Source organism: Salarias fasciatus, chromosome 13 (genome assembly GCF_902148845.1).
Source record: "Salarias fasciatus chromosome 13, fSalaFa1.1, whole genome shotgun sequence".
NCBI classification, from domain to species: domain Eukaryota; kingdom Metazoa; phylum Chordata; class Actinopteri; order Blenniiformes; family Blenniidae; genus Salarias; species Salarias fasciatus.
Window position 1 is genome coordinate 14942077 of NC_043757.1, and position 22070 is coordinate 14964146.

The 22070-nt window shown below is 45.7% G+C and overlaps 1 protein-coding gene across 4 annotated transcripts; it reads left to right on the top strand.

Moving 5' to 3' along the window:
• Positions 1 to 939: 939 nt before the first annotated feature.
• Positions 940 to 20899, top strand: map3k4 (mitogen-activated protein kinase kinase kinase 4). 4 transcript variants are annotated; one of them, XM_030106451.1, is made up of 27 exons: positions 940 to 1147; positions 7148 to 7338; positions 8245 to 9647; positions 11004 to 11264; positions 11552 to 11704; positions 11797 to 11954; positions 12072 to 12188; positions 12346 to 12445; positions 12578 to 12661; positions 12744 to 13013; positions 13135 to 13284; positions 13664 to 13825; positions 13999 to 14132; positions 14557 to 14635; positions 14727 to 14805; positions 15311 to 15404; positions 15705 to 15827; positions 17633 to 17727; positions 17807 to 17887; positions 17972 to 18163; positions 18256 to 18326; positions 18422 to 18538; positions 18631 to 18790; positions 18884 to 19006; positions 19284 to 19390; positions 19555 to 19734; positions 20133 to 20899. In XM_030106451.1, exons 1-27 carry the CDS (start codon positions 1116 to 1118, stop codon positions 20151 to 20153), a joined length of 4737 nt encoding a protein of 1578 aa, XP_029962311.1. In that variant the 5' UTR covers positions 940 to 1115; the 3' UTR covers positions 20154 to 20899. The 4 variants fall into 4 exon arrangements, with proteins under 4 accessions (XP_029962311.1, XP_029962313.1, XP_029962315.1 ...); XM_030106453.1 differs by having other exon boundaries at positions 8248 to 9647; XM_030106454.1 differs by lacking the exon at positions 940 to 1147 and adding an exon at positions 1274 to 1416.
• Positions 20900 to 22070: the final 1171 nt, after the last annotated feature.

Here is a 22070-nt window from a genome sequence, read left to right on the forward strand (position 1 = left end):
AAACACGATCTGATTCATCAAACCAGATCTGGGTTCTTTTAAAGTGATCCAGATATTGGGTCTTTGAATGACTTTGGGTCACTTGACTGGTCTCAATCGAAACTGACTTCTTCAAAATAGATTCTTTCAACAATTACAGAATTCAGATAAAATTTTGTAAAACATATGGACTTATCGAAAAACACGCCTGCACTTTATCCACATCTAGATTTTTTCGTACTTGAGTTGAACTTTAAAGGAACACCGAGACTCATCAAATCAGATGTTCAAGTTAATCCACCAGACTTCAAAATAAACTTGCATTATTTCCATCAGACATTTACCACATACCCTCATTCAGGTGATATGTAGTCATTTCACAGAAGCTACTCAGTTCCCACTTGTCATGTAAAGGGTTTATAAATATATACTGACACAAACTACTAACTTGTATTTTGTGCAACATAAGTATACATGGTTTCTTTGGAATGGTATGTATGGTGGTGAAAAAAAAAACTACACTAAAAGCATTGCATACTACAATTAGATGATTAATGTGGATGTGTGAAAACTATCTGGTGGTGAGACACCTACGGGTGAAACAAGAAAAAAAAAATGAGTATGCGACTGAATTAATTGAAGTAGACTCAGACCGTTAGAAGTGAAACCAGACTGTGGGAAACAGCTACACTGAATCTGCTCTAAAAGGCTGAAATGTGTCACTCTGTTATTTCCAACCACCAAAACTATTGTTGCGTGATATTATCTAATCTGTAATTCATTGCAAATGTTCCCTTTAAGCGTGTAGGGGTTTCTCCTCATGTGCAAACTGACAGAAGAAGGGTGTTTGGTGTGTCTTTGGGCTGAAAACACGTAGTTGCACGGCTTTGACCGAACATGACCTATCCGACTTGCCGTAGTGCTGCAAGGCTGTGGCACTCCTCCTCAATGAACGTTGGAAAGATGGCGACTGCATACGCACAAGCGAGAGTCAACTGTACCGGCGGCTAGAAAGTGCTGAAAAGAGACACAAATCCACGCGCCTTGCAGACATTTAGCGGTGCAACGTGCGTGTGAAGGTACCCAGACATGGTGTAGTCCATGCACGGCTAGGAGACGGCGGCCGCTGCTTTGCTATGGAGCCTCCGGATCGCAACAAGCCCAGCAGGTATGTGAACGCTTCACCATCAGGACCTCGCGAGCTGCCAAATAGGGAGCTGAACATGATACCGCGGGCGGCTGAACGGGGGCGCTTGCGCATCCCGCAGAAACCGTCTTCCTGCCAAATAGTGGCCCGCGTGCAGTCAATGCAGTTGCAACACTGGAGTTGTAAACTTTTTGGAGCTGCACTTTCCGCCGGAGTTTGTGGCAGATGTTCGCTCCTCGGCTGATTCCCGTGTGCTGAAAAGACCGAGAAAATGCTCGCCCGATGCTGAGGTAACACCATGGCCATTTATAACCCCCAGAAACCGTGCAACATGTCAGGGAAGAGCTAGCTAACGTCTTCTTTGAGTTGCGGCTCTTCACTTTATTGTTTTCCAACAAGTTTACGAAGGGGAAAGTCGCGAGGTTAAAGTTGCGTTGGGTTTGCATCGTGGACCCGCGATGTGGACTTGAAAGTACGCCGATGGTTATTCACGATCGCTGGACGATGCATTTGATCCCATCAGCGGAGCAGAAAGTTCGCAGGCTTTTAGCTAGCATGTTGCGCCTCTGTTATTGTTAATCCTGGAACTGGACCCGGCGCGAGTCACAGTCTTGTGCACGAACGTGTTTTGGGTCATTTTCAGTCGGAGCCGGGGTTACAGAACGATGCCTTTCTGCAACCTCCGCAGCAGCATGCATCCACACACACACTCCGGGGTTTAGTTGTATGTGCACATCTTGTAAAGGGAATAGCGCAGTGTTTGCCCCTGACAGACCCCCAGGAATCTGCTGTTGTGTCTTCCCTGTTCTCGGCTGCAGTTGTTTATCACTTTGTGGGCATTTATCGTGTTGGATCAGCTCTCGTCATCTGCGATAATCCTGGTTTCCAGCAAATAACCGTCCTGTTTTTTTGCGCGTCGGCTATTTCAGTAATGACGGAGTATCAACCGGTTGTTATTACCTTGCACTTTTGTGCCCGCTCACTTTAAGTAGATACACAAACAGCTCGCACGGTTGTGCAATAGTGTCCCTGATGTTGTTGCTGCACTCTTTTTCCATGTATCTGACCATGCAACAGTGTGAGCATTGCTCTGTCACATGATAGAGCCTTTATACTGTTATTTCCCTTTTCATAGCCACGGTTAGAATAAGCTCCACTTTGCAGAGTGCAAGGTAACCCAGAGGTCTCAAAGTAATTGTTGAGTTTATTTACCGTTTCACTGATTAGAATATCTTCTGAGTGTGGTTTTGTCTTGACTCCTTGTCATTTATGTAGCAAAGAAATGAGAAGCATAGCGATCATCTAATCAATAGAGATTAAATGGCCAAAGCTGCAGACTCTGCAGAGAGGAGCCTTAAATCCAGCCTGCCTCTGTCATTTGCAACGATCTGCAAATAAATTCAACTTAAATGTTGAAATGCAAAAGTGAGTTTCCTTTTAATCCTCTTATTTGAAATGCGTGAGGTTTCTCCAAACTGATGGGTATTTTTAGTAAGAAGGCTCGATGTGCAATTGAAGGGCTATTACTATCTTTGCAAGCACAGAGGTCCTTTGTCATTAATGTCTCATTCTCGAGACATTGTGGCTCACAGGCATTCCAGGGATTTCAGGATGTGGTGTACTGTGTGCAGTCGATGGCTGCCTGGAGCTCTGGAGGAGCTGCTTGGGTAGAACTCATTAATGCCTGCGCTTGCCAGGCGCACAGGCTGAAGAATACAGATGGACTGTCCTCTAGCGTTTCCTATCTGCATCCTGTCTCGGCCCACACCTGCTTTGCAGAGAGAAACTAAAGCTCTCACATTCTGTCACCTTCATCTGTCATTTCCTTTTTAACAGGAGCATCTCTGTCGCTACAAACTGTTGCAGCTGTTCTTATTGCACTGTGCAGAAGAAGGAAGTGTGTGATTGACTGCTAAATATGGGGGATTTACACATTCTTCTGCTTGATTTCATACTTGCAATGATGTGAAAGTGGGTTTGCTCATTATTGTCCTCAGTTGCTGAATGAATTTCAAAGCAATGTGCTCCCTGCAGTTTGAAACAAGAAGAACAAGAAAAAAGTACAGCTCAGCCCACTGACATTAAACAGTGCCTGTGTTTATATCCATTTGGATGAATTGACTTGCTGTGGTTAATGACGTAAGCTTTCACGCAGTACGGCCTGTGTCTTTTCTTAGACAGGACATTCCCTGTGCCAAGTCAAGTATGAGAGCAGATTGCACACAGAGGTGTTCCTGTGAATGCCAGCCTCATGATTGCGATGACATAAAAGAGCTGCTTGCGTACGGTATCATGTTTAGCAGCAGGAAGCCGTTCCGCCACACATGTACAGTACACTCTGCACGGTGGCGTGCAGGAGAGGCAGGGAGGTCCACTCCGGGTAGTGTCGCACTGTTCCACAGAAGGGTGTGGTCAAGAATGTCGTGCTCATTGTTTCTGAATTCTGTCACTTTATGGCGTTCAAGCCGATTACGTCTGCAGCCCTGCCCTTTTGCCAGGGATCGACTGCATGTCAGCCGTGCACACTGTTGAATGCACGATATGCACGATCTGCACTGTCACTGTGCACATGGAGAAAAGTTATTCAGCCATCCGGCCTCATCAGTTGACTGCAGGCTCAATTCAGGAGCAAGCGGACACATGGTTCGTGCAGGGGGGGTTAATTGAAATCAGCATTTTGCTTACCGTGCATCAGTTGTGCCAGCGTGACCTAATTAAAGCAAAGTGTGCTCTTACAAAATTCAGACCACCTTCTCCTCCTTTCCTCTCTACAAAAAAAAAAAAAAAAAAAGGAAAAAAAATCCTCTTTAGTTCGGGCATTGTGAGCAAGTGTGCTCACTAACCAGCTGTGTGGTATTCAGCTGTGGGCCTCACGGGCCACGTGTCACTACTATACAATAGAGTGCCCCTTGCTGGTACAATAGTGTGGATGGTGGGTGTCAAAGGTCAGCCCCCCCCCCCTGACTCTGGCAGCCCTTGGTATCGTTGCTTCAGTCCCTGTACAGAAAAGACTTTCGATTTTGTGCTGTTTATTATTCACTCTGTGCGTCTGCCTGGGGGCTCGAGCATTCCACCGTCCTTTATTGGAGCCCCAATGAGCCATCAGATGAACCATTGAGAGCAGCCAGACACCATCTGCAGTGATAATTCACTAGTGGCAGCCAGGCAGGGACAGCTTGAGGACCATAGTGTTGCCGTGGTTAACTGCAGGACACACAGGCCAGGAACGTTCTCTATGCAAGTTTGCAAGTAGGCCTATGAAAGAGGGAGAGAGAGAGAGAGAGAGAGAGAGAGAGAGAGAGAGAGAAAAAAATCAGAAGAATTTGCACAGCCTTCACTTCGGCAGCTCAGTCTGTCCTCCGAGTGTCTCATGGCAACGTAACAAACAACCGGCAGTGATGGCGTCATTGGTTCCGCTTTCATTCCTGAGTGATTCACTCATGCTGTTTTGTGTAGAGAAGTGTCTTTTTAGAATCTGGTCGTGTTCCCTCTCACGTATGTGCTATTTTTGTCCTCAGACGTCGCACACCCGTGCACGCTTTGGATTGTTTACAAGTGCACGAACTGTCTGTGACAAACGCAGGTGCAGTCCGGCAGCATAACAAGGTTCTGAAATGCTTTGATGCATTAAAGCAGGAATAGAATCAGCTTGTGCTTTGCCTGCTATCGGTTTCCTGATACCTGCTTGAGCCTGCATCGCAGCACCACAGCGATCTGTCTGTTGGGGTGTGTAAAACCTTTATTGTAGTGCACATAATTGCAGACTGTGACCTCTTGTACATACATACTGAAAAGATCTTTGTTATGTTCTGCTCCTGCAGCACAGCTTCCCATACAGTGCACTCATAATGGATCCAGTGTGCTCCCATGCAAGAGTTTCTTTTTCTCTTTAATTTCAAGACTTGTGTTGATGCTGGTTGGACCATTTTCAGTACACTGGATTGTTTTTTTTTGCGCACACATACTCTTGAGAGACCACTTTAAACGCAAAGACGCCTATTTCCATTCATATCCCCTGATGTTAATTGAACAAAATGATTTAAAATCACCAGATCTTAAAGAAAAATGGTGTCTGATAAAGTTTCTTTTTTTCTAAGGAGGAGCAAACACACAAACTTTACTCTCTGGTAGATCTTTGTGACGTTCCATACCACTGATCTCCTTTCCAATCAGTAATATCACTCGTACTGATATGATGCTGCTACTTTGTGAATCTGAGCTTCAACCGTAAAAGAGAGAAGTGGAATCTTTTTACTTTTATCTGAGCTCCAAATAAGAGTGTTTGTAGTTAGTTACAGAATAGTAGCTAATAACTACTAAGTGAATATTGATGAGAGAATCAGCTCAAAAATAGATTAACAGCTAGTATCTCATTCGCTCTGCACATCACTCATGGGGGTTAGCGTTTACATCAGGATGCTTAAACCACAGGTATGTATGTGTTTGACAGTCCTCTCAACAGGAGCCAGTGGCATTTACATTGGTTTTAGTATCATTTCTTAAAATAAACACACTGTGATATAACAATTTGTACTCGTTAGATGTGTTTCAAGGTCAATTTTAGTGGGAAACCAAATATAAAATAAGATTTATTACTCTAGTTTTGGTTTCGTTTAAAGTCATGCTGGCTCAGTTTGGTAATTTTATCACTTGTATGTCTCCATCTAGATATGCAGGATTTGCAGCAGGTGTTGGACTGCCTTGCATGCGGTGCTACAGCTGCACCCTGTGTGTGCGTTTGCGCGCGTGCACGAACGCGTGCGTGCGGACAGAAACAGACAGATTTCTGTTCAGGGGCAGATGGGCAATAGAAGTCAGGACTCTCCCTCAATTGTGGCTCGCTTTAAGCACAAGATTTCCAGATTAGGGCCCCCTCAGCACCCCACCCCCCCACCCCCCCACCCACCCAGTGAAAGTGATACGGCCCAGTCCCTTTCAACTCCGTCAGCACAGACGCTGAGCGGCACGTGTGGGGGAATGCCTTTCAGGCAGATGATCGATGGCAAGACACATAGCGACCAACGCAGATATCGTCTGTTTTCATTCTGTCGTCTCTCTCTCTCTCTCTCTCTCTCTCTGTCTCTCTCTCTTTCGTCTCTCTCTCTCTCTGTCTCTCTCTCTCTCTTTCGTCTCTCTCTGTGGGTGTGGGGTCAGACCTCCTAACCTTTCTTTCTAATCCTATTAAAAATCCTCAGAAAGGCATTAGGGGAACAAAGCTTTGACATTGTAATTGGGAGAGGCGTGCTGCTTGTTCTCTTGGTTTGTTTCCCCTTCGTCTCACCTTTCTTCTCAGAAAGGAGTACTTGAAGTGATCATAGCTACTGTCTCTATCTCGCTCTCTCTCTCTCTGCAGAAGAAAGTGCAGCTTCTGCTTTGAACACCATGCTGTACTATTATGGAATAACACTCTTTTTTTTTTTTTCTTTTGCATATGACTGAAATTCTCTTAAATTTGCTTCAGAATTTCTGTTTGCACTCACTGGTGAGCAGAGCTGTGCAGTTTGGTTGATAACACTGCAAACAGAGTTTACAGTGCTTGCTTTTCCTCCCTCCCTGTTCGAGCTATTATGTTTATTTAAACCAAACGAAGGTGCCCACAGCTTATTATCCTTCATCTGGACGGCTGCGGTCGTGCACAGAGATCTACTGCCATACAGTGAAAAGGCAGCCAGCCAGACTCCGGAGCACAGACAACTCGTCAGTCTGTTGTTCGCAGCAGCAGACATGCAGTCTCGCTGCACTTTAGCAATCTGTTTGCCGTGGCATTAGAGAGATTTGCTGCACACTCTGTTATTGGTGCAAACAATGCAGCCCTGTTTGACCTTGTGCACACATTTCTTCTTCGGTTTGGGTTTGTGTTATGACTGAAATGGTTTCACGGTGCCAAAGCAATGACTTGCATTTAGCAAATCATCCAGGATAAGAATATTTTTGTATTTGTTTAATTGCATATTCACAACTGCAGTCAGTTGCATTTATGTTTCTCAAGTTTTTCCTTCAAATGTCTTTGAATGTTTGCAGGCAGGCCAAGCCAGTGGAAGATGCATCCCAACAAAATTCTGAGGTGGATGAACCCTGGGAGTCCCCCAGTGAGGAAGAGGAACCTCTCTATGGAACATCGCCTCCCTATACCTCCCGGCAGATGAAGCGCATGTCTGGCAAGCATCAGAGGAACAGCCAAGCCAGGAGTGCAGGTCGTTCTCCAAACAAAGGTGAGTTAAAATGTGGAAAGCAGAAAAAAACGTGTCTGCTGTGACACAGCGGCACATTGTGAAGAGGAATTCAGGAGTTACAGCAGACAATCTCTGAATGACACTCTGTTCAGTAACCTGAAGTGATCACAGTGAAGGGCAGTGTTACTTGTGAAGATCTATACATACTCTGCAAGAACAGGAAGTCCGTCTCCCCCCAGGGTTGGGAGACAAGCAAGATGTGCTGGTTTGTGTTTTTCAGTTCTCACAGACTTCTAGACAGAACTGCTTTCTGACAGCTTGTTTGATTTGTCAGAAATGTCCGTGTGGTTATTGGAGAAAAGCAGAATTGCTCTATTGCAGAAGGTTTTACAGCAGTGGATAGTTGTAACTATATATAACATGTCTTGTAAGGCATATAAAGGCAGAAATGATTAATAATTGGTGTGAAGATGTTACCCAAAGGAGCTCTTTATTTGATTTGTTCTGGAGAGAACCAAGTTCGTTCTTGCTGCCTGGAATGAAAGAACACATTTGCTTGATGCTCAGGTATCTGTTTGTGTGGTTTTTCATAAAATCACCATATTGTGTCATCTTCTGGTCATTTTGACGAATCGGATACAGTGAGCGCTTCATAAATCCAGCCCTCCGGGGAAAATCTGTTTGAGAGAAAGACATGGTTAGTTAGCAGTTTCTTTGACTGCAGCAGCTACAGAAAGCAACTATTACTTCCAGACACTAACATCTTGGTGTCATGCTCAAAATATTTTAATGATATCAAAAAGTTATCATTTTGTGACCCATCCAGAAAATCCTATTGGTTTATGGAAATGTCTTGTGAAACAAATCTGTGAATTTCGTTTGCTCTAATCGCCCTACGTGCATTATGCTGACTGAGAATGTGATTTTTTTTTTTTTTTATGCCAGCAGACATCAGCACGTCTATCCTGAGAGAGAGTCCCAAGCCGGCCGAGCCTCCCGAGGAGCACAGCTACAAGCAGGGCAAGAAGCAGAGGGCCACGCTGCGATCGACCGAGCGAGACCACAAGAAGACCATCGAGGAGTCCTTCATGCTGGATCCACTCTCAAAGTCGAGCCACTTCGGTTCCCTCAACATGGATCCCAGGAAGCATTACCTGAGCTTGGGCTGCAGCAGCTGCAAACTCCCGGTGTCGATGCCTCACATCGCTCGGACTCACCGCCAGTCGTCGAGGACGGACTGTCCCGCCGACCGGCTCAAGTTCTTCGAAACCCTGCGGCTGCTGCTCAAGCTCACGTCTATGTCCTCCAAGAGGAAGGAGAAGGAGCAGCGGGGCCTGGAGAACATGCCCTACATGGGCCACAACAACGAGGTCATCTGGCTGGAGCTGCAGGCGTGGCACGCACGGCGCTCCACCAGCGACCAGGACGTTTTCCTTTTCACCGCCCGCCAAGCTATACCCGACATCATCCACGAGGTGCTGCACTTTAAAGTCAACTATGACAGCCTGAGAGGGGCCCCGTGCTCGGGGGACCGTCAGCGCGTCCCCGATCTGCTCCGCGGGGAGGAGGAGCGCGCCGTAGCAGAGACCAACCACTGTGGAGTCGACCCCTGGGGGTTCAGCGCCTGCCCCTCCCCGGCGCTGAACGCGGCCGAGCCCCTCGGCTCGGGCGCCGACTGCAGGGAGCACCTCCAGCGTCAGCGGCTGGCCTTCGAGCAGGTCAAGCGCGTCATGGAGCTGCTGGAGTCGGTGGAGGCCCTGTACCCGTCGTTACAGGCGCTTCAGAAGGACTACGAGAAGTACGCCGCTCGGGACTTCCAGGGCAGAGTGCAGGCGCTCTGCCTGTGGCTGAACATCACCCAGGACCTCAACCAGAAGCTGCGGGTCATGGCCACCGTGCTGGGCCTCCACGACCTCTCCCGCATCGGGTGGCCCGTCTTCGAAATCCCCTCGCCCCGCTGCTCGCGCGGAAATGAAGAAGAGGAGGCCGAGGAAGACGAGGAGAACGACTCAACGGCCACCTTCACGGCGGAAAGCGACGCCGAGGAAAGGGACGCCGAAGAGGAGGGGGCGATGGAGTGTGTAGCAGGAGAGCTGTCTCCCACCCTGACTCCCAAGTTTGCCCGCTTGCTGTCGGAAGACGAGTTTCTCCCGACGGCCGCGTCAGTGAGCGCCGAGGTCTCGGCCGGAGGAGGCGTGTTCTGCCCCACAGCCATCTACAGACCATTTGTGGATAAAGCTCTGAAACAGATGGGACTGCGTAAACTGATCCTCAGACTGCACAAACTAATGGACCGCTCTCTTCAGAGGTCCCGAGCAGCGCTGCTCTGCCACACTCCTGCACTGGAGGTGAGTTTTCTCTGCGATCAATATTGAATTGTTCTGTACTGAAACTAACCTCACCTTCAGTTCTGTAAGCAGATGAAGCACAGGTATCTGTGGGGATGAACACACTTTGAACACCGTGTTTTGGGGTCTTCCTGTGTGCGGTTTGCATTTTTTTCTGTGTGCATGCTTACGTTTTCTCCCAGTCCGCTGGACTTTGTGTGACCAACGTTAACTGAAGTGTGTCTGTCACTTTATTTATAACATTCGCAGGTAATAAAATAGTCTACTTAAAAATTACTGTTAATATACTGTATGTATTATTGCATATTTTTTTACTTATTTCAATGCACCAGCTGATCAGTGATCAGTGCAACATGCTTCGAGCCCCTGAGCGATATTTTCTATGAAATGATGCGATTTTCTGATCACAGCGCACCGTTTTATACCTTCTCTGCAACAGTCATGTCTGCAGTGGCTGGAATGTGGAGAGTGAGAGCCGCTAATTGCCGTGTCTGCAGAGCAAATGTCAGAAATTTAATTTAGGCACTGAGGGAAGCGGAGGAGGATTTATCGATGGGAGCTCAGGACATAAACTGCTGAAACATTAATGTAATGAAACAGACAAAGAACAGGTGATTGTTGCTGAATTTTAATGAGTGCTTGACTTTGCTTTTTTTGTCTGGATGTTTTTGAACTCTCTGGATTGCTGATTCATTGATGCCTTGGCGAGAGGATATCGTGACCTTGTATCATCACTGCCCACAACAACCTGCTTTACACATTTTGAGCAGTTTATGCTGGGTGGTATGTAAAGTAGAGGAGTAATACTTTCCCTAGAGGTCTCCGTATCGTTTTTCTAGTAAATCTGCTAACTTACAGGAATCATTCATGAAACTCAACTAGATTACCTCTAAACTCACCTGCCACTCATACTTCATTTCATAATAAGTTTAAAATTTGAACTGGACGGTGGATTGACTTTATTTCAACAATAAACAGTGTGACTATTGACTGTTGGGATCTGTATAGATAAAATGGACTGTAGTAAGCCTGTTAGAGGCTTTATATAAAACCCCACAACTCGCTGGCATGTTACACTTGTGCTTACTTTTAGGCTTTATACCAGCTGGGACGCACTTTTATTACATTCAGTTCTAAAGTATGTATTTTGATGTGATTGATGTAAGTTTTAATCAACTTTTTTGTTTCAATCGACCTTAAAAATTCCAAAGAACTGCTCGTTAAATGGTCCTAATGGTCCAAAGGGGAATATTTAATGGATCCATCTATTGTATTTGTATATAATGTATTTGTCCATACATTAATTTAAACGATCTCTGTGCCCTGTATGTTGTGCTTTTCTTGTCCAACTTCCAGTTTGCAGACTTCCCAGACCCCATGCTGTACAGCGACTACCTGCCAGAGCTGTCCCGCCACGTGTTCTGCCGCGAGCCGCCGGACTCCGAGCTGGGCGCGGATCAGGTGTCCTGGAAGGACTTGCTGGACATGGACCTCCCGTCCTTCAGGCCCGCGTTTCTCGTGCTGTGCCGAGTCCTCCTCAACGTCATTCACGAATGCCTTAAACTGCGACTTGAACAGAGGCCCGCCGGGGAGCCCTCGCTGCTCAGCATCAAACAGGCAAGACGCTGCCGCGGCGATGTTACACTTTCAAACGTACTATTTTTACATCTGGCTGTGTCAGTATGAACAGCTGGGCCGTGAATATTTAATGACAATATATGCCAACAACTTGGACAGGCAGAAGGGTTCACATGTGCTTTTGGCCGGTTTAAACATTTATCTCGATCAGTGGTTTCCCAGTTGTGTAAATCAGCATTCGAGTGGTGTCTTAACTTTTTTCCTGGTGACCCCGTTAAGTCCTTCATATGTGTTACATGAGGTTTTGATGTGTTTGTGCTCTGCAGTTGGTGCGCGAATGCAAAGAAGTTCTGAAAGGAGGCCTCCTGATGAAGCAGTATTATCACTTCATGCTGCGGGACGTGGTGACCGACGCTCAGGGCTTGCAAACGAACGCCAACATGGACGAGTTTGAGGAAGACCTTCACAAGATGCTGGTGGTACGACTCCCAACTCTTCTCCGCCGCTCTGACTCTTAATGATCTGCATCCCGGATCACGCAGTTCTCCAACTTTCGCCGCCGGTTCTGCAGGTCTACTTTGACTACATGCACAGTTGGATCCAGATGCTGCAGCAGCTGCCTCAGGCCTCCCACAGCCTGAAGAACCTCTTGGAGGAGGAGTGGAACTTCACTAAAGTCATCACTCCGTACATCCGAGGAGGGGAGGCGCAATCAGGGAAGCTTTTCTGGTAAGTCAGCCCGCTTCATTCACGATGGCTGCTCGCAAGTCGAATAGAGCCGAAGAGTTAAAAGGTTGAAGTTTGTCAGTGGTTTAAATCGGACTAAGGCTTCTCTGCTCTTCACAGCGACATTGCTGGGATGCTGCTCAAATCCACTGGAGAGTTTCTGGATGTTGGTCTGCAGAAGAGCGACAACGAGTTCTGGGAAAGCGCAGACGACAGTACTGCGTCAGATGAGATCAGGTGGAGTGGATGCTCTGTACATTTCAGTTAATGAGACAAGTATATCTTCAATTCTCAATAAATCAGTGGTCATTGTTTCAATGTTTGGTTTCAATGACATGTTTCAGAAAACGATCAATCAATAAATCTTTGTTTAAACCTTTCGGATTTATTTCAGGCGCTCGGTTATCGAGACCAGCCGCTCGCTGAAGGAGCTGTTCCACGAGGCCAGGGAGCGAGCGTCCAAGGCTCTGGGCTTCGCCAAAATGCTTCGCAAGGTGAGAGGCAGCGGTGAAGAATTTTCACCTTCTTGAAACCGAAAGCCGCAGCAGCCTCGGCCCTGCAGTCAGTCTGTGACCTTTCTGAAGGAGTGAGTCTGTGTGATCTGACACACTCTGTTTGCGTCCCAGGATTTGGAAGTAGCTGCAGATTTCAGCATCACTAACGGGGTGAGCTGCCTCCTGGAGGCACTGAAGAAGAGAAACTATGTGAAGGTATGGTTCATTTCACACATCTCATTAAACTTTGTTTCCATCGTCAGGTTGGTTCAACTATTCAACCGTCTTTCTCACCCAGGTCCAGATTCCAGGTTTGGAGGAGCTCCAGGTTTTCGTCCCCTGCGGTCTGAGGGAGCAGCGGCCTCTCATCCTGCAGCTCCTCAACGCCGCTGCGGGCAAAGACTGCTCCAAAGAGCCCGACGAAATCGCCGAAGACGATGCCTACCTGCTCATGAGCAAGCACGGAGCTGGAGACCCCGGCGCCGACGCCGACTGGGCCCGGTGGGACGGAGAGCTGCTCAAACTGGTGCTGCAGATGGAGGCCGTCGACACGTTAAGGGCCATGACAGTAAGCAATATGTCTTACGTCTGTACGTCCTTTAGATCTGTGTGTGTGTATCTGTGTGTGTGTGTGTGTGTGTGTGTGTGTGTGTGAACAAGCCTCACCTCTGGCATCGACGCGCCTCCAGGTGGAAAACATGCTCTTGATCGTGATGCAGTCGGCTCACCTGGTGGCGCAGCGGAAGGCCTTCCAGCAGTCCATGGAGGACGTGCTCACTCTCAGCCGGGAGCAAACGTCGAGCCAGCCCCTCATCGCCGGCGCTCTGGAGGAGCTCAAGGTACTTACATAACGACTTGCAGTGATTTCCAACAGCCTCGCTGCGCTGCCGTGAAGCCAGGTGCATGCTGGCGTCCTACTTTCAGTTGTTTCTGATGCAGCTGTTCATCACTTCCCCTCAATTTCTGCTGTAGAAAATGAAACGTTTCAGAGCAACGACATGAAACACAGTCTGTGTTTAAATGTTCGCTTTTCAGTGAATTTCTGACTGAGAGAGCAGATTATTCCGTTCCCATGAACACTGAGTTAAGTGATCAGATTGACGTGCGGGTTTATTTAGAAGACGGATTTCTCTCGGTTCACTCAGGTGATCAATCCGCATCATGAATGGTTTTACGCCACCGCCTCTATTCTGATTGTATTTTCAATCCCTCTGACAGGATGAGGCTCTGCAGCTATGCATAAAGATCAGCAGGGCCATCGACCGAGTGGAGTACATGTTCACTACAGAGTTCGAGGCGGAGGTGGAGGAGTCGGAGTCGGCCACTCTGCATCAGTACTACAGGGAAGCAATGATACAGGGCTACAACTTTGCCTTCGAGGTAAAAGCCTGCAGGAAACCAAGCGTGTGAAACCATGGATGTCGTTGCATTGAGAACCTGCATCCTTTATCTCTTTTCTTTTCTTTTATTGTGTCATTGTAATATGCTGGACCGGTCCTGATCTGAGGGGAATGGAAGTATTGACTCCATTCTTCCCGGTTTGCTGTTCACAGTACCACAAAGAGGTGGTGCGCCTGATGTCAGGGGAATTTCGGCAGAGAATCGGAGAGCGCTACATCGCCTTTGCTCGCAAATGGATGACCTATGTCCTGACCAAATGCGAGAGTGGCAGAGGCACCAAGCCCAGGTATGTGTTCAGTTCTCTGTTGGGACACTTCTGTTCAGTAAGTCAAAGGTTAAAACCAAGCCTATCCTTCTAATGCAAATACTACATTAAAGATTCAAATGAATGCATCTTCTGTTTGACAAGCACAATCTCCTTTAAATAACTTCCTTTTACTCCACCTTGTGAGCGTTTTATTCTCTTTTAAACAGGCTGCCATGGAAACACTACGCACTGTTATTAGAGGGAAGCCTTTAAGCAGCAGCTTGACATTACAAACAGACGATTTTTCTACTTTATTATCATGAGAAATATGCCAAAAAAAATAGACACTGAGAATGAGCGACTCTGTCGTAGTTACTAATAGTTAACATTTGGCAGGCCTTTCTGAGAATCGCATAGTCAAATTTGTCTTCCAGCACTTAGATTTTGATCTCTCTGTTCGCAGGTGGGCGACTCAGGGTTTTGACTTTCTTCAGGCCATTGAACCTGCCTTCATATCAGCATTACCAGAGGATGACTTTCTGGTAATAAACCTGCCCTGCGATATCAACTTTACAAAATGCAAATGCTCTAATTAAGATGCATTTGTGAAAACATTTCCACTTTTCTCACCAGAGCTTGCAAGCCTTGATGAATGAATGTATCGGGCATGTTATTGGGAAGCCCCACAGCCCCGTGACAGGCCTGTACATCGGTAAGATGGGATTTCATTTTGAATGTTAGATGTATTTCTGCTTATTGATTTTCATAAATCATTCATGTCACTGTCGGTTTTCGTTATTAGATTCAAATTACGATGTGATTTCACCTCAAATTTAGCAAGCCATTAAAAAACAAACTGATAGTGCTGCAGTCTTAATTCATTGAGCATGTAAAAATGTGATCTGATTGTGTATTGGGTTTTTTTCCACTGCTTTGACCCTTAAACTTTTCGGTGGTTATGCAGGGAGGAGATATTCACATAACTCACCACGATTTCACACCATCACTTTTTTTAAAAACATGCTCTATTTATCTTGACCACATCATTAACATATTTACAAAACTTCAGTGTTACGTAGTCTGGCTCAACACGAAAAATAGAAACCGTCGTTTACCTAATAAAGAGTGCAGTGAGAGCATGTGGTTGCGAAAATGTGACTGTTTTGATTGTTTTTGATGTAGGTAATTATAAAAGTGTTGTGCCCTTTTTGTTTCAGCTCCCAGAAACAGTCCTCGCCCTGTAAAGGTGCCTCGTTGCCATAGCGACCCTCCAAACCCCAACTTGTTCATCCCGAATGCTGACGGTTTCAGGTATGGGCCTGCAGTTTGATCCGTTTACTGTCCTCCAGCCTGTAGTATCAGCGCTCTATCCTGCATGGCTTTGCTTTTTGCTCTTTTCTTTAAATTCCGCTCTGCCGTCGTGAAGCCCTTAAGTGTGTGTACATGTGTGTTTCCTGTGATCGAACGTCTTCCTGAGTGTGTGTCATCAGCCACCCAGTCACACACACACACACACACACACATACATCTGAACACGTCCCATTTCAAGCCCGCGCTCGACCGGCCCAGGCGAGCGCCCCGAGTCCTCAGTTTGTTTTTGTCGCCACGCAGCTCTCGGAGCCTCCCCTGCGATCTCCGGAACCAGCTGTTCCCCAACGGCCCTCGGCCCGCTCCTCAGGGCCCGGGGGAGCACAGCCACACCAAGGCACCCGGCAGCACCCCCAATGACGCCAGGTAGCCTTGTCCCCTCCCCCCAAAACGGGAAACTGTTGTCAGAGCGTGTCCCGCAGGACGGAAGCCGCCGCCCGTCTCTCTCATGAAGAAGAAATGCTTCATGCTGCAGTGATGAAAATTTAATTTTAGTAAAATCCTTCAGAAAATGGAAGCTGGCACTAGTCAACCATTAATATTGAACCACTGGACCAATATATTGATTTATTGTTGAATTTAAAAAGACAGGAAGGGATGTTTTACCTATGTTTGCGTTCTTGTAAATAATTATGTCTTCTATCGCTTGAAGCTTTTATTTTGACACATTTCATTCACACATCTCAGCATATTTCCTGCTGTAAGCGATCTGATAATAAACTGTTTTAGATATTTATATTCATATTACTTACATAGAACAAAGTAACTTTCTTTTTATGTAATTTGATCAAGCTTTACTGTCAGTCATCCGGAACATATTTAACATTTTCTATACTTTTCACACACCTTTCATGTGGGTTCACATTTTCCCAACCAGCTGAATTTGCCATTTTGTAAATTATATTACTGGAGCATTTAATCTTCTCTATATTTTTCCTTCGTAACTTCAGACTGAAGTCACAGAAGATGCACTTACAGCATGACATTTGAAATTCAAAGGATGCTTTCATGAGGCTTATTGAATGTGGATAATCTGCATGACACTGACGTTAGAAAAATAGAGTCTGAGCCTAAAAGTACTCAAAATGGACTTCCTAAAATATTTTTTTTCAGCCTTACATGTTTTAATGTTTGCACTATAGATGAAAGGAAGCTTGCAGGAGAGTCTCTCCTGGTCAGGGAATGGTCTGTGGTTGCTGTGCGTGATGGGAAAATGAGCGCTCCCTCAGTGAAAGAAGGGCACATAAAGCTCTGCTTCTTACTGCTGTTAGTATCAGTCTTGCTTTGATGCCGGTGATTAACTGCCTCTGGATTTTCTGGCTTATTAGTATTGACATCAGAGCATTCGCTCTGGAGCTCTGACCTCCAGAAGTGAGTGACTGATGCACGTAGGCCCGAGTAATGGGTTTTCAACGGACATGCCGAACAAGTTCATCTTTGTCTCTCTTGAAGGGTCAAATGGTTTTCTTTTTTTTTTTTTTTTTTTTTTTTTTTATGGAATCTTATTTTTATTTATTTTAAGATACTTAATTACAAACTTGGGAGATTTGTTTTGGATTAGCACATTATGAAGTGAAAATGCGATAATGTTTAGGATTGTGGCGTCGATATGATTTATGAGAAATCCAAACTGAAGTCGAATGTGTTACTGTATTTGCATGTGTGTTTTTCCAGGTGACGGTGTTTGTTCTGAAACATCATTTTTTTTTCAATTATTAATTACACAACTTTTTTAAAAATGAGTCATGATCAATCATGTTTTCCTCCATACTTTAAAGTCATTTTTGACTTTCCAGAGAATTGCTGCACAGTGCATGGAAACATGAATTATTGCACTCCAGTCAGTCTTTGCGGTTTGGGTATTGTTCATTGCAGTAATGTTAAATCTGGTATATAATCCTTCCAGAAGTCAGGTTTTTGCTTCCTTGCTAATCACTGGGTCTCATAGGGTTAAAAATGCTTTTAGGCTCCGGACTGTTGAGGCTCTGCAGTTCTTCCCATTGCAACGTTTCCACTTAGTGCATGAAATTGCTTCTGCGGCACACTTGCTTCAAAAGAATAATAATTCATTGCTTTCTTGGTGGCGGCAATTGAAACGTGCGTTCAGAGTGATTTGAATTTAACTAAACCACAGTGATTTATCAGTGTTGTTGTTTCTTTAATGTGTGCAGAGGATCCAGTTTCCATGAGAATGACCGTCTGTCGTCAGTCGCAGCGGAGTTCAAATCTCTGAGCCGTCATTCCAGCCCCACCGAGGACAGAGAGGGTGGGTGTGGTCACGGACGCGCCGTGCTCCGTCCGAACTCCCTGAGCTCAACTTTCCCCCGTGTGATTCATTCCTCCAGAACCTTCCTACCCTAAAGGCGACCCCAACACTGCCGCACGGAGAAGCTGGGAGCTGCGCACGTTCATCAGCCAGTCGAAAGGTGAGACGTGCTGCGCCAGTGAAACCGCTCGTTACGCTTAAAACAATTTGAAAACAGTCGACTCACTCCGGCCGCTTCCAACAGACACGGCCGCACGGCAGAGTCCCATGGAGGCCGTCCGCCGATCCATCCGCAAGTTCGAGGAGAAGCGCTACGCCATGATGAAGCAGCGCAACATCATCGGCCAGGTGTGCCACACGCCCAAGTCCTACGACAACGTGATGCACGTCGGGCTCAGGAAGGTCACCTTCAAGTGGCAGAGAGGCAACAAGATAGGTACGGCTGCTTCGTGACTGTCCTCGTTGGTTTCCACTCAGACAGACAGTAACGATACGTTTGTGTGTGTGTGTGTGTGTGTGTGTTCACAGGCGAGGGCCAGTACGGGAAGGTTTACACCTGCATTAATGTTGACACTGGAGAGCTCATGGCTATGAAGGAGGTATGTCTTCCTGCCGATTCAAGCAGCTTGAAAAGGGAAAAACCATCCGAATCTCACGTCGTAACCCCCCCCTCCCCCTCCCGTTCCTCATCCAGATCCGGTTTCAGCCAAACGATCACAAGACGATCAAAGAAACGGCAGACGAGCTGAAAATATTTGAAGGCATTAAACACCCGAACCTGGTGCGGTACTTCGGCGTGGAGCTCCATCGGGTAAGAGGCCTACAGAGTCATCCTCCAATGCAGGCAACGCGTTTCTATGAACACAAGCAGTTTGGTTTCAATCTCTGTTTGCTTGCCCGCAGGAGGAAATGTACATTTTCATGGAGTACTGTGACGAGGGCACTCTGGAGGAGGTGTCCCGGCTGGGGCTGCAGGAGCACGTCATCAGACTCTACAGCAAACAGATCACTACGGCCATAAATGTCCTCCATGAGCACGGCATCGTTCACCGCGACATAAAGGGTGAGTGCAAAACACTTGCGCACCTTTCGTAATGGAAATCTGGATTTCTACAGATTAACCGTTCGACTGTTTCCACGGTTGTTGTTGTTTCAGGAGCGAACATATTTCTAACGTCATCGGGCCTAATTAAGCTCGGCGACTTCGGCTGCTCAGTCAAGTTACGGAACAACACTCACACCATGCCGGGGGAGGTCAACAGCACGCTGGGAACAGCAGGTGAGAGATTGAAAACATTGTAAAACTTACCATTTTTGAAGGCTAAATACATCTGAAAATGTTCAACGGTTACAAAAACATGAATGGAAGTCCTTCTTGAAAAAGAGATTCTGAACTCTGTTTTTTGTAACTTGGTTGAATAAATGTGAATATGAGTAGTCTTAAAAATTCAGTGTGATCTCAAACCAAAGATTTAAACGAACTTGCTGGATGATTTTGAAATAAGCTCACTGACCAAGTCTGTGTAAACAGAAATAACTGACTGAATGTCCTTCAGCTTACATGGCCCCGGAAGTCATCACGAGGGCTAAAGGAGAAGGTCACGGGCGAGCAGCAGACATCTGGAGTCTGGGCTGTGTCCTGATTGAAATGGTGACTGGAAAGGTAAAGATCACTTTTCTTTCCTCCAGGATGTGTCAGAGTTGAGTTGGTGCGTCAAAGACCTGACGATTCTTTGTTTTAAATATTGAAGCCTCAAGTCCGAACACAAAATGAAGACGAGGCAGTTGTTGTTCCTGACTCGTGTTCTCGCCCTTTGTTCTCCACAGAGACCCTGGCATGAGTATGAGCACAACTTTCAGATCATGTACAAAGTGGGCATGGGCCACAAGCCGCCCATCCCCGAGAAGCTGAGCACCGAGGGGAAGGACTTCCTGGGTCACTGTCTGGAGAGTGAACCCAAACGGCGCTGGACGGCGAGCATGCTGCTCGATCACCCGTTTGTCAAGGTGAGACACTCCTTTTGAAGGTTTCATTGTTGTTTACTCTCTGATTCACTTGGCGTCAACTTTACTGAAGATTTGGGAGTGTCGAAATGATGCATCATTACAGTTTAGGGAAGTTTTGTCTATGTGTTTACAATAGGGACATGAAATGAAGTTAAAAACTACAGTTTTTATTCATTTATAAACTTGCAAATTTGATTTTCTGAACAAAGTGGGAGAAATTGTCTTTAATTTAGAAAAGATGCTTAATAATCCCCGTTACCTGATCGCACTGCTCTTCCACCCTCCAACGTATCCTAACAGACTGCACATAAAACGCCAGAAAAGCAACAAAGGAGATCATCGAACCTTCTGAACGTGTATTGAATCATCTCTCCCGTCTCGTCTCATTTCTCTCTCAGGTTTGCACTGATGAAGAGTGAATGGAACCTCCTCCCCCCGCGGCTTTAAAGTTTACAAATTAAAGCACTACTGTACACGCTGTTGGCAAAAACAAACTGTGGACAAGGAGAAGAGGGCGCTGCGGCTGAAGGCACATGGAGTTAAACTGAGGAACTAAACAGCATCATTTCAGAGTACAACTGGACATATAGAGTATAGAGTTGTGTTTTTATTTACCTGAGGGACAAGGGGAGGAAATGTACATACTGTAAGAAAAGGATTGGCTTTAATTCATGTATAAACATTATTGTAAAGTTAAACTATTGCCACAACATGTTTGTTATCACTGGTGAAGAGACCTCTGGAAAAGCATGGAGAAACCGCCTACTGTCAGTGTCCGTTTTTCAACAAGTGGGTGGCGGTGGGGGCAAAAATCTATAGCACTTTCAAACTGTTTACCCAAAGGGGCAGTCGAGTATGAGACGCCCCGCGAGGCTGAAAACGTGTCGAGCTTCAGCGAACGGAAGGAGACGCTTGTTTACCTTCAAAAATCAATACCATCCATAGTTTTTTTTTTTTTTTTTTTTAAAGAAATCGGACACAAGGAAGGAGCTCTTGCTTTTTGTATTTCTCTTTACGTTTTGCCGAGGAGAAAGTGTCGAGCTGGAGCAGTTCTCAAGTCTACTGGTCATTGGTGAGGAGCTGTTCTTGTGTCTGGAGCGAAGCCAACTGAAAAAAAAAAAGAGAACTCGGACCTGTGCTCCCTCCCTGCTGCTGAACACACAACAACCAAACAAAGACACTGACACACAAGTCTGGGTCCTCTGCTGCTCTCACAGTGTTTGCTATGTAAAGAAAAAAAACAATAATAAATCAACTGTTTTTTTAATTATTTCATGGTTTTGTCTTCTTTTTTTAACCAATTGTGAATTTCTGTACACACACATGCTGATGGCTGCAGACATTATGGTCATTAAAAAGAAGAAAAAACAGACTTTCACCAACATCAACCGAAAGAGAAACTGTGGTAAACAGGATGTTTGAGTTGCCCAAGAAACTGCAAAGCGACGTGCATTTTACACCTCAGGCCATCTCTAAAAAGAAACATTTTACATTGCATGTGTATCCTGTTACAATGTGTTCGGGTTGTTGTAAAGAGATTCCAAATGAGAAACTGAATTTTTTTAATAGTGTACTCATCCCTCTTTGGCAAAGGTAAAAGGTAAATCTATTTTTAAAATGAGTTTGACACCATTAGTTTAAGAGTCCTGACATGCCACCTGCTGTTCACCTGTCAGCCAGGTGATCGTTCACGCAGATTGAGAATAAAGTTATGCAACTTCTGTTTCAAGAACCAGGTTTAAACTCCTTTGTGACACACCTGAGTTCACGATGGGGTGAGATTGAATAACACCGATCCTCCAAACAGGCCTGTCAGCTTAAGTGTTTTCTCAAGGCGTGACAGCAACCCGGTGACCGATTAGATTAACTCAGGCCTGCGTTAGTTGTTCTGTTAAAAAAGAAAAACAATTATATTTAAGTGCGTTCAAGTGCATGAAGACAGTTTGTTAGATTACGGCAGAAAATCTTCATTGGAAGAGCAGCTGTGAGTCAGAACAGTGGGAGAAGTTGTCCAGCTCACAGTCCAGGTGATAAGGTTCTGGTATCTGAAGTTATTCAGATAACAGACTCAACTGTAAGGACAGTTTTAGTGTTTCATAGGTGTGAAGGTGAAATCACTTTATATCTATGGCTCGAAGTGCTTTCAAAATGACTTCCTCTAGAAATAAAGAATCCCAAATGATCCTGATGCATAGAAAACTATTGATTCAACCTTTTTTTGTAAAATGTCAAATGGCTTCACTGATGGATTTAAGCAATTCCACACAAAATGTTGTGCAACAGTAAACTTAATGAAATACTCTTATGCATTTGTTTGTTTCTGTCAACACGTCTAA

What these genes read in the sequence shown, in the direction of transcription:
- map3k4 (XM_030106451.1), top strand. Translation starts at nt 1,116, where the DNA reads ATGGAGCCTCCGGATCGCAACAAGCCCAGCAG. An exon ending in GCTACAACTTTGCCTTCGAG is followed by an intron (nt 13,826 to 13,998) that starts GTAAAAGCCTGC and finishes TGCTGTTCACAG; the next exon opens with TACCACAAAGAGGTGGTGCG. An exon ending in GGCAGAGGCACCAAGCCCAG is followed by an intron (nt 14,133 to 14,556) that starts GTATGTGTTCAG and finishes CTCTGTTCGCAG; the next exon opens with GTGGGCGACTCAGGGTTTTG.